We start from the raw sequence: 12,216 nt of genomic DNA, 5'->3' as shown, positions 1-12,216 counted from the left end.
CACTAAGTCATATTATATACGTTTATGTGTATTATTTTACACGTAAAATATATTTTATCGTCTGCAGTATAAATACGTATATGTATATATGTAATAACACTTGTGCAATACAATAATAATAATATAAATCAGTACATGCACGTGTAAAGGGCTTATGGTAAATCGTTTATTATCGCCATACATCATATTATCTTTATTTTATTACAGTACATTGTTATTTATTATTATGGCACTATTTAGACCATGTTTTATGACGAATTTTTCCGATCGGAACTCTGTAGTTCTAGATACATCTATATATTGCCTACACACACATGATGTGTAATGTGTATATGTTGTGTGTGTGTGTGTGTGTATTTTTTGTATGTGTGTGCGCGCGCGCGTATATAGCTACATTACACGTATATATTTATAATAAATATAGACTGCAGCTAACCCCCAAATTCGTTACTTTGTACTCGAATCTACTCTGAGTTTTTTTTTGTATGAGTATACTCGTATATATAAACTTTCGAAGTCTCGCCATACTGGTACTGAATTAGTTAAAATGTACTTATCGCGCATTCCCGACCACGCGATTTTTTTTTTTTTATTATTATTATTGTGTCCTGTGACCCTATGCCACGTTGGCGGGTTTTCACGAAAAATAATCGTGTTTGGAGTGTAAAAACGCAGTGTCTGTGTAATTTTTTTTTTTTCAAATTTATTCGCTACCCTTTATCGATCGATGTGGGTTTTTTTTTTATTCGTTTTCGTTTTTTTTTTTGTGTGTTTACGCGTATTATTGGTTAAAAAAAATATATAACCACATTGATCTGAAAAATGAAAAAACCCGACTTAAACTAATGTTAAAATCGAAACATTGAATTTTGCTCGATCTGCAGTCTAAAAATCGGAGTCAAATAAATCATCGTACATACTATTCACAATGCAGCTTATAAAATATTTCATCAAATATTTTTTTATGTATGGCATAAAAAGTATAGGTAAACCGGAAATTTATGAAAACATACAAATGTATGTATGTACGTGATAATACATATGTATGGAATAAATCTTTGTAGACTTGACATAAGTGTAATATGTAAATAAAATAGTAGAACGAAAAGGGTTACGGCAGAGATGTGAAATAGAAAAAAAATATTTATTTAAAAAACCGTCTTTCAATTGTGTACCTATAGGTACCTACAATAAAAAACTTGTCGTCTTTTTATACGAGTCAAATACCGACGGAAACTCCTCTGGAAGTTTTTTGAATCACATGCGCTTTTCCAGTGATTGCAGCAAAGATATGTAGGTACATAATAAAAACGAATTAAAACATCAATAAGCTATATAATGTATTTGTTGCAAATATTGTAAATGTATAATATTAATACAAAAATTAATTTTAATAAAGACGAAGAATAAATTATGATATTGTATTAAATGCAATCAAAAATTTCAAAACAATGATAAAAATTAAAAATAAGAAATAACATAATAAATAACAACATGTTCAACATACAACTTATTGCAATTATATTAGTATAACAAAATTATAATTTTTTTTTTTAAATATTATCCGAACTTAAATTATTTTTTTTTTAAATTTAATGACACTTTAATGTAGCGGCAGTTTTACTATTTCAATATTATATCATGTAAGAGCACAATACTTGTTAAATTTTAGATACTAAAATTAATTGTAACGATATTCTGTACCGATTATGGCAAGTGACATTTGAAAACTGATAAATATGTATAAAATATGTATTATATAAATTTCAATTCACAGCTCCACTCTTTGTGAATATTTTACTTATAGGACTTAGTTATATTTGAATTGATTGCGATTAACTTATTTTGTCTAACCTTGAAAATTGATCTAATAATGCAATCGATAACTTATTTTCAAGGGAAGCTAGTGCGTAATCTTAAAAATAATATTACTAATTATTATTATAAAATTACTCATAATACTACTGCAACCGCTAACACTTTGGACAGTTAAAACTATTGGCAATATTGGAAATCACTTTTAAAATATTGCAAAATAATAATTAAATTATCCGTAACCGACAAAACTGTCATAAATTGTACTTAAATATATTAACTTCAGGGACAAAGTTACAGCATGACAGTTTAACCAGTGGGCGCCCAGCCTGCAATATTTTCTAGTTTTTACATAATTTTATAAACCTGACACCCTTCTAAAAACTTTAACTTTACAACGCCTCTGTAATTCCTTGGTTGTTGCACAAATATTTTGATTGAATTGAAAAGGATTATCCCTTTTTGTTATATATTTTTATATAAATATCCTTCAGGTAGTTTTTGATTTTTCATCACATCTTTTTTTAAAATACATTTTTTTTCGATTTAATCAATTTCATATTTTCAAAGGATCAGATAGGTATTGTTTATTAGATCTTCAAATAAAAATCAATATACAGAAAAAAACAAAAATATACTTATTCAACATTTACTTTGCAAGCATTAAACCATGTTTAATTCATTAAAAAATGTTTGATAATTCTTTTTTATATAGTCTAAACGTTTCACAACTTATATAAAAAAAACAAAAATTACACAATGGTTATAGGTATATATATAAAGCACTGACTACATTTAAAGAGTGGAAAATTTTTATATCAATATTGCATTTATAAATTCTAATCAATGCATAAAAAACTTTTTAACTAAATAGCTCTCAAAATTCGTGTTCTAGCTGGTTACAGATTAAGTCATTTATATTTTGCAAAAAAAAAAAAAATAAATAAACAACTATAGATAAATCATATAAAAAGGTAGTTAATTTATCAGCAATAAATATGTATATGAATATAAAGCTTAAGAACGTTAGACTTTTAAATTATGATGTATTTATTGAATTAGTTTTAAAATACTTAAGGTCCGAGTATTATGGTACATTGGTACCTATATGTATATGCATAACGTATACTATTTACAGGTTTTTCTTTAATAAAATAGATATTTAAAATCTGATTTTTGGATATTATAAAAAATATACCTAAAGACTGTATTTTCAATATCTTGAGATTTTGTAAGTTGCTTAAAATGATCAATAATTCGTCTGGCTTGGCTTTACGGCATCCAACTATGGAGGTCAACAAAGCCATCAAACACGAATACCTTACAAGCATTTAAATCCATATGCCTACGTCTAATAACGCCTAATAACCTTTGGTCCTTGGTATGTTACCAACAAAAACCTCCACAAATACCTGAATATACCAACCATCATCGACTTAGCTAAATCCCATTACTTAAAATTCCACTTGAAACTTCGCGCTCATTCTAATCCAATAATTAAAAGTATTATCTCTACCTCAATCATTCCTAGAAGGTTAAAAAGGCAATGGCCAAGAGACTTGCTCAATGTAAAAAAAAAAATAAGTTAATAAAAATATAAAAACCCTAATTTCTTGTCAGGTGACACTGTTGGAAGCATTCCTACTATATGATTAATGTTATTTTTATGTCACCACACTTACTTATTATATTCTGTTTGTATAGACTGTAAATAAACTATTTAAAATAAAAAAAAAAAATTTGGGATTATTTAACTTTGTATATTAAGGATAATACATAATATATAATATGAATAATAGGTTTGAAAGATATGGGAGTGCGGGGATTTTAAATTTTTTAATAATTATTATCAACCCGACATTATTTATAATTTATAAAAAAAAATCTAATTAATACTAGATCCAATATAATATATAAGCTATATTTTTATCTAACATTTAATGAATATTATTTTTATTATAAACTGATTAGTTATTCATAAGAGTTTTAAATTTAGTATATCAAAATTTTCAATGTAATTATTCACTAAATAATTTACAGTAAAAACAGGGATTTTTTATTTAATAAACATAATTTTGTATCGCCACGGGATATTCTCTTTATTCAATATAAAAAATCTTAAAAAGTTTAAAATAGTATAGTATTATTATTGTTTCGTTAATGCAACAATAATATAGGTAGGCATACACACGTACCTAACTTGTAGTGCATGAATTATTAAAACGCATAAAATTTTATTCATGACAACCCACTCATATCGGTCTACTCGTGACAAGCTGTCAGTGGGATTCCTTCTTTTTTTCGTACCGGCGTAGATTCCCGTACTATATATCTATCCATTTTTCCACCGCGTACTTTTATGTTATTGAATTATTTACGCTATTTTTTTCAACGAATTTCGATAATAAAGTTACTGGTGGCGTTGTGTATAGGCCATCACACGTACACCATAAGTTCATCGTTCCGTTTTCGGATGGTATCACATTGTGGAAAGACGCTTATCAGCAGTTATCAATAATTATTATCTTACACATAAATGTGGAGACGATAACACAAAAACTGAATATTTTGTGATAATAATAATATAGAATGTTGTTTATAGTGTTCATACGACTCAAGTCGTTTTTAATGTTTATATGATATTATTTTTTGAATTTTTTTTTTTTTTTGAATGCAAACTTAAAAATATAATAAAACTATTGTAGGTACATTTAATAATTAAAATGTCCGAATTCAAAGTGCCACATAAGGTAATTATGACTAACAACATCAATGTTTTTGAAATATTATTTGAATCATTCAATTGTTTTTCAAGTTTTCAATAGTTACTTTGTATTATTTGTTTCAGCGGTATCGACGGGAGGATGCTGAATCCAATTCTGATGATGAATATGTACCGTATGTGCCTGTCAGAGAACGAAAAAAACAAGAGCTACTCAGATTGGGAAGACTTTCAAAGGTAATATTAATTTGGTATTATATTTTTTCAAGTAGTTTAATCCACAAATTAAATAGATAGTATTTAAAATATTTTTTTTTAGCTCAAAGAAGAGTCTGGAAAAGTGAAATCATCTAGTGATGAATTTGATGATGATGAAACTGAAGGACAAGTATGGGGTAGGAAATCAAACATTAGTCTTTTAGATCAACACACAGAGCTGAAAAAACTTGCTGAAGGTAATATTATTTTATTTTTACTAAATTTCATATAAATATAAAATACTCATGTACTGTCTTACATAAATTACAGCAAAAAAAGAAAGTGAAATGGAAAAACAGTTAAAAGAAGAAGAAAAAATTTTAGAAAGTGTTGCGGAGAAAAAAGCCTTAATGGGTGTTGCTGAATTGGCCAAAGGTATCCAATATGATGATCCAATTAAAACAAGGTTGCAATAAATATTAGTTAAAACAACACTAAAATGATATTTATTTTAAAACTTTACTAAAATGTCATTTGTTCATTCTAGTTGGACAGCTCCTCGATACATATTAGCCATGCCAGAAGAACGCCATGAAAATGTGCGTCTTAAGTTACGTATACTAGTTGAAGGTGAAGAAATTCCTCCTCCTCTCAAATCATTTAGAGAGATGAAATTAAACAAAGGTATTATGGCTGGACTTTCTCAAAAAGGTATTAAAAAACCAACACCAATTCAAGTCCAAGGAATTCCCACTGTGTATGTATTTTCTAAAACAAATTATATAATGAGATGATTATTAATTTAGATTAATATTTATTTAACAAGATATTTGTATGTTATTTTAGATTATCTGGAAGAGATATGATTGGTATAGCATTTACTGGAAGTGGTAAAACATTAGTTTTTGTACTACCACTTTTAATGTTTTGTTTAGAACAAGAAATGAGATTACCATTTAAACCTAATGAAGGACCGTATGGTATTAAAATTTAATATTTTAAAAATATATTAATGAATCACATTTAACCTGTTTCAAATTTTTTAGGATTAATAATCTGTCCATCTAGAGAATTGGCAAAACAAACATTTGATATTATTAATCACTATATGACATATCTGGAACGATCTAATTACCCAAGACTTAGATCATGTTTAGCTATAGGAGGCATACCTGTTTTTGAATCACTTGATGTTATTAAAAGGTAATTTTTTATCATTTTTATTTCTAAATTATATAAATAATAGTACATTTTTAATTTTTATTTATATTAGAGGTGTACACATAATGGTAGCAACTCCTGGTCGACTAATGGATATGTTAGATAAGAAAATGATAAATTTAGAAGTCTGTCGGTACGTTAATACATTTACATTTTACATTTTCAAAGTATTTAAATTTAATAAACATTAATATTATTTACTAGCTATCTTTGTATGGATGAAGCTGATAGGATGATTGATATGGGTTTTGAAGAAGATGTGAGAACAATATTTTCATTTTTTCAAGTATATCTTCTATTATTTGACATAATTTCTAATACTTTAATTACTATAATAATTGTACGTTATTCATTTATATTTTAGGGTCAGAGACAAACATTGTTATTTTCAGCTACTATGCCAAAAAAAATTCAAAATTTTGCTCGATCAGCCCTAGTTAAACCAATTACCATTAATGTTGGTAGAGCAGGTGCAGCATCTATGAATGTCATTCAGGTAAATTTTTATTTTTATTTATAATTTATTTATTATATTTTATCTAATAAATGTACATAATTAATAGGAAGTAGAGTATGTTAAACAAGAAGCAAAAGTGGTTTATTTGCTAGAATGTTTAAAAAAAACTACCCCACCAGTTTTAATTTTTGCTGAAAAGAAACAAGATGTTGATGCAATACATGAATATTTATTGCTTAAAGGAGTTGAAGCTGTGGCTATACACGGAGGAAAAGGTTTAATTAGTTTTACTTTTCCTGTACAATTATTGTATATTATTTTACACTGATGTGTTTAGACCAAGAGGAACGTTCAAAGTCTGTTGATGCGTTTAGAAAAGGCCAAAAAGATGTGCTTGTTGCTACTGATGTAGCTTCCAAAGGTTTAGATTTTGAAGAAATACAGCATGTAATCAACTATGATATGCCCGATGATGTAGAAAATTATGGTATGTAATTAGAAACAGTATTATGTCTATTTTTTTTTTTTTTTTATGTTAAATAACAATGTTTTTACTTTTTAATTTAGTACACAGAATTGGTAGAACTGGTCGTTCAGGTAAAACTGGTATAGCTACAACATTTATCAATAAAGCAAATGATGAATCTGTACTATTAGATTTGAAGCATTTGTTAATAGAAGCTCGTCAAAAAGTCCCATTGTTTTTGTCTGAATTGGAATCAGAAAATGAGAAATACTTACAACTCGGAGGTTCAAATTTACTATTTTATTTATTAACGGAATGTATAAAATTAATTATTTTTATTTTAGATGAAAGAGGTTGCAGTTATTGTGGTGGTTTGGGCCACAGAATTACTGATTGTCCTAAATTAGAAGCAATACAAACTAAACAAGCATCTAATATCGGACGTAGGGATTATTTAGCGACTAGTGCTGCGGATTATTAGTTTTACATTACAGTCATGTATATTCTTCTGATAATCTTACAAAATTTGTCTACCCAAAAATTATATATTAAGATGAAAAATCTCAATTATATTGTTTGATTGTATATCGATTAAATTAATGTGATATAATAAAAATTTGATTTTGGTTTGTGAAAATGTAAATTTTGACTAGACCTATTAGTTATTAAAATATTATTTTTGTACCTATAATTGCTATTTAGTGTACCTAATGTAAATAAATAATAAATGACTTAATTTTTTTATTATAAAGTGGTTGAGCTTAATTTTTAGTTAAGTCATATTATATTCTTATATTGTTGCGTATTAAATTAATGACATTCATGGTTACCTTAAATGGCATTTAATCATTAAAGGTAATATGTATGCCATAATTCACTATGGTATAGATACCAGAAAACGAGACTCATGATTGTCATGTGAGCTATCATACCCTAAGTCAATACAATTCTCAGGTATAAAGCTTGAAAATTATAATGCTCCCACGAGTGATCTAATAACGTTTTTGAAATTTTATCAAAGTATAATAACACGAGAACAGGTGCAATTGTCCGTGAGGCATTTCACACATGAAAACACGAAATAGATATCCTCAAATCCCATTATTCCATATATTTTTCCACATTCCACAAAGGATTCCAACTTTAAAAGCTTTAACAAATATCGTTTGGACTCTGGATTAGATATCAACATTGTTATCACTTATCATTTATTTTGTAAATACGATTGTCGATAACAGATGTGAGCTATTGTGATAAATGACAAATGTGATAGTAAATTTGTAAACATAATTTAATAATATTATTAAGTATTAACATTAGTTATTACCCAGTACCTACTTATTTTATATTTATTTTACTATTTAAGATTTTTAGTCACCGAATGCAAACAATTCAGTCAATTTTTAGTCTTATTAATTTTACCAGACATCCTAGAACTAAGTATACGCATTTTTATTTTTATTTAATTATTGGTTTTTTGTATCAAACACTCTTTAGTCATGAAACATAACCAGTAATGCTCGACAACCAACGTTGTTATAACATTTAAAAATGGCACAATATTTGTTTGTGTTAACCATTTTGGCGTTGACCTATGCATTTGGACATTGCTCTCTGGGAGATAGCTTCCCGTCTTACAGAAGTTGTGTTGTAGAATGTTCACAGAAACGATGCGACAAAGGTAAAACATTGAATTTCAATTAGAATTAATCAATATCATAACTAATCTAATGATGGATGTATTTAGATGGTGTAAGATACAAGAGAAGCTGTTGTCTTATAGTTTTAGAAGTTTTTAAATGGAAATGTTCTGAAAACTGCAAATATGATTGCATGTGGCCAATGGTTGAAGGTTTGGTAGAACGCGATTGGCCAGTTCCACAATTTCATGGAAAGGTTGTGCATGAAATTTTTTTAAATTTACAATATTCATTTAAAATATTAACTTTTTTTTTTTTTTTTAGTGGCCATTTAAAAGACTACTTGGTCTACAAGAACCCGCATCAGTTGCATTTTCTTTATTAAATTTATTTACAAATTTGATAATGTTCAATCGTTTCAAAGAACAAATTCGTTTCACTTTACCATCATGTAATATATGGTCTCTGTACACATTGGTAAATTTAATTTTATTTATGAAATATTAATAGAATTTACAGAGCTATCAAAATGTCTTCAATTAAAAATATGAAAAATGTCATTCTTTTTTAATTTATATATAAGTATACTAAATAAATTTAAAACTTAAATTGTATAATCATTATAAAAGTATATTAATAATTTTAGTGAGTAATTTACTATAGTTATTGATATATATATATATATATATGTGTGTGTGTGTGTGTGTGTGTGTGTGTGTATGTGTATCAAGCATTAATTAAAATTACATTTTTTTTACTATGTCATTAAATATTAATGACACTAGAATATATTTACAATATTATTTAATTTAATAAATATATAACCACTAGACAAAATGTTTGGGGCCATAAGTGATAGTGGCCAGTTTCATCAAAATTTAAGTCATTTCAAACATTCAAAATAAAATATTTATATCTATACCTATTGATTTTTATTTTAGTTCATGTTTTATTAAATTATATACATTTAAATGGTTGTAACTCACTTAATTTTTATTTTAGCTACGTTCTATATCTGATTACTTTTAATAAAATGAATCTATATCATTTCAAAATATTATAATTATTTATAAATTATGATTCTTGTATGAAATTAAAAGATTCACTGTTTACAGTTTTAAAAATTAAACTTCTCAAATGTTATTTAAAAATTAAGATTAAAGATTAGAGTATTAGACTAATAAGTAGATGTTATATTTTCTATAACTATAGATATTTTAAATGATGCTAGATTTATAATTTTCCATTTTAATAACTTATCAAATAGTACAATTCATAATTTTTAAGTATAAGTTAATGTTTTGTTGTTTTTTATTTTAATATATGTATATTTTTTTAGGTATCAGCAAATTGTTGGTTTTGGTCAGCTGTATTCCATGGCCGAGACACTATGTTTACTGAATTGATGGACTACATTAGTGCTTATGCTATGGTTTTGTTTGCATTTTACACTATTGGTCATCGAATTCTATTATACAGTAATCAGATTGTGAAGAATACGTTTATGGTTATATGTTCTCTTGCATTTATCTATCATTCATTATATCTACTTACTACAGAATATGATTATAAGTACAATATGACTACAAATCTTCTAGTTGGTAAGAAATAAAAATAATTTACAATATTTTGTACACATTTACTAATTTAAAACATGTAGGCGCTGTAACAGGCACAGCCATGCTAATATGGGCAGTGTTGAATCGTCGCAGAATGGGCCATGGTAAATATTTGATATTTTATGTACTTGGCATGACTTTGGCTTCATTATTAGAGCTAGCAGATTTTCCACCACTTCTGTGGACATTTGATGCACATTCACTCTGGCATTTAGCTACAGCTCCAAATGCATATTTCATGTACAAGTAAGGCAATACAAATTTGAGCTTTGTTATTAAACAAGTAGTACTGTAATGGTTAAAATATTTTTTTATACTTTTTCTAAAAAAAAAAAAAATGTATTTATCACCAAAGCTATAAGCTTTAAATTAATATATAAGTAACTCACCATCCAGAAAATATGTATTACACTTTTTTGAAATTCTTATTTTTAGTATTTAATTATCAATTAAAAATTAAAAAAACTAATTATTTTGATTTTAGTTTGAAGTAAATAAATTTGAAAAACTAACTATAAAGAATGTTATAATCTTAAAATGTAACATAACTGGTTGACTTATATTTAATTCTGATATTAATTTAAAATATAAATTTCAATTATTTATAATTTAGATAGTAAATTTTCTATAATCTAGACTTAATACAATTTTGGAATTATTTTCTTTAAAGAAGAACACATTTTTTTTTTTTTTTTAATTCTTAATATTATTTGAACATAATTTTCAGGTTTGCTATTGAAGACTGTAAACATCAGCGTCGAATGTTACTGAAATGACAGTTTCTTGCACTGGGGATACCTCAGATACAAGACGAATAAGACTTCAGTGATAAATTTAGTTTTCCTGGCCTACTGACCTTTATTTGTCATATTTAGGTTTAAATAATTTTTTTTTTTTTACTTCCTGAGATCACCATGATATTTATATGAGTTATAGTCTAATTACAAGTATATGACTATTTCCTCATTGAAGTAATTTGTGTTATTTTTGAACACAAACTTTACTACAATATGTCAACCCATCAAACTGATATGTAGGTATAAGTTAATAAAATTATAATATATTAGATATTGTATACAAATATGACATAAGACTATTTAACTATTGATCAAATATTTTACTCTTATGTTTATTGAGTCACTAGAATACTATAACTTAGTAAGAAATAACTACTATCCATATCTAATACTACTTACTAGCTATTACTATATTTTTATGAATCTCACAAAAGTTACTCAGTCATTGTGATAAAATGTTAACAAATCTGTTATATAAATACATATTTAAGTTTTATTGTGCATTTCATTGCCATGTAGTTATTTCGTTTGCTAATTTTTGTTAATGATTTTGTGTATATTTAGTTATTGTTTTAATTTTGATATTAATTATTTGTTTCATATTTTATATTAAAGAATTATTGGCTTCCAATCAATTTATTTATACTATACCTAAGATACCTACTAGTCTATTTAAATGTTTATTATTACCTTAATATGAAAATGTACTATTTATAAAAAATATAAATATTTTTTAATATAGAAAATTATGTTTGATTTTTGATTTGATTTTCATATTAAAAAAATCTGTTACATTTACTGACTTTTTTAATATCTATACTATTTTGTTATTAGTATTAGCCATATATGTTCAAAGACATGTGTGTTCTCTACCTGTACTGTAAATATTAAAATATCAAAATTTAGTTATGACATTTATTATTTCAAACATGCCTTTAAATATACATTTATTTATCATTAAGTTAAAGACAATTACAGATTTTTCCTAAATATTTTTATAGTCAATAATGAATATTCTCAGCTTATTAATTTTAATTTTATGAGTCATTTAGAAATTAGAGTCTAGATGTCATATGCAGTGCTGGACAATAAAACTATTAACTAATGTGATCAAATGATTAGATACCTAGGTAAGTTCATAAGGATTATTATATATCTATAGCAATGTAGCTTTATGTTTATAGCAATGATTAGTAGACTAGACACAGTATGCTGAAGGAATAATTTTAGAACAATTGCTTCTTCAAAATTAGTGGATGGGTATTGGCCACTGGTTAATCG

At 26.1% G+C, this 12,216-nt stretch overlaps 2 protein-coding genes across 2 annotated transcripts; both read left to right on the top strand.

The window, feature by feature from the left end:
• Positions 1-4,538: 4,538 nt before the first annotated feature.
• Positions 4,539-7,479, top strand: LOC112600086 (ATP-dependent RNA helicase abstrakt). Its single transcript, XM_025347243.1, has 14 exons — positions 4,539-4,565; positions 4,664-4,774; positions 4,857-4,992; positions 5,066-5,201; positions 5,283-5,492; positions 5,582-5,715; positions 5,782-5,938; positions 6,009-6,089; positions 6,161-6,242; positions 6,321-6,452; positions 6,520-6,688; positions 6,751-6,900; positions 6,981-7,163; positions 7,224-7,479. Exons 1-14 carry the CDS (start codon positions 4,539-4,541, stop codon positions 7,358-7,360), a joined length of 1,845 nt encoding a protein of 614 aa, XP_025203028.1. The 3' UTR covers positions 7,361-7,479.
• Positions 7,480-8,204: 725 nt separating this feature from the next.
• LOC112600101 (post-GPI attachment to proteins factor 3) lies at positions 8,205-11,329 on the top strand. Its single transcript, XM_025347265.1, has 6 exons — positions 8,205-8,560; positions 8,627-8,775; positions 8,844-8,996; positions 9,859-10,120; positions 10,180-10,384; positions 10,866-11,329. Exons 1-6 carry the CDS (start codon positions 8,431-8,433, stop codon positions 10,912-10,914), a joined length of 948 nt encoding a protein of 315 aa, XP_025203050.1. The 5' UTR covers positions 8,205-8,430; the 3' UTR covers positions 10,915-11,329.
• The last annotated feature ends 887 nt before the right edge of the window (positions 11,330-12,216 follow it).

The sequence above is a fragment of the Melanaphis sacchari genome, unplaced genomic scaffold (assembly GCF_002803265.2).
Source record: "Melanaphis sacchari strain LSU unplaced genomic scaffold, SCAv2.0 Contig60_pilon_pilon, whole genome shotgun sequence".
NCBI lineage: Eukaryota > Metazoa > Arthropoda > Insecta > Hemiptera > Aphididae > Melanaphis > Melanaphis sacchari.
This window is presented reverse-complemented; position numbering and strand designations above follow the sequence as displayed.

Bases quoted from the DNA above. Each gene is read 5' to 3' on its own strand.
- LOC112600086 (XM_025347243.1), top strand. From the start codon at position 4,539: ATGTCCGAATTCAAAGTGCCACATAAG. The intron at 5,716-5,781 runs GTATTAAAATTT...CAAATTTTTTAG, and splicing joins ACCTAATGAAGGACCGTATG to GATTAATAATCTGTCCATCT. The intron at 6,243-6,320 runs GTATATCTTCTA...TTTATATTTTAG, and splicing joins CAATATTTTCATTTTTTCAA to GGTCAGAGACAAACATTGTT.
- LOC112600101 (XM_025347265.1), top strand. From the start codon at position 8,431: ATGGCACAATATTTGTTTGTGTTAACCATTTTGGCGTTGACCTATGCA. The intron at 8,776-8,843 runs GTTGTGCATGAA...TTTTTTTTTTAG, and splicing joins TTCCACAATTTCATGGAAAG to TGGCCATTTAAAAGACTACT. The intron at 10,385-10,865 runs GTAAGGCAATAC...CATAATTTTCAG, and splicing joins AATGCATATTTCATGTACAA to GTTTGCTATTGAAGACTGTA.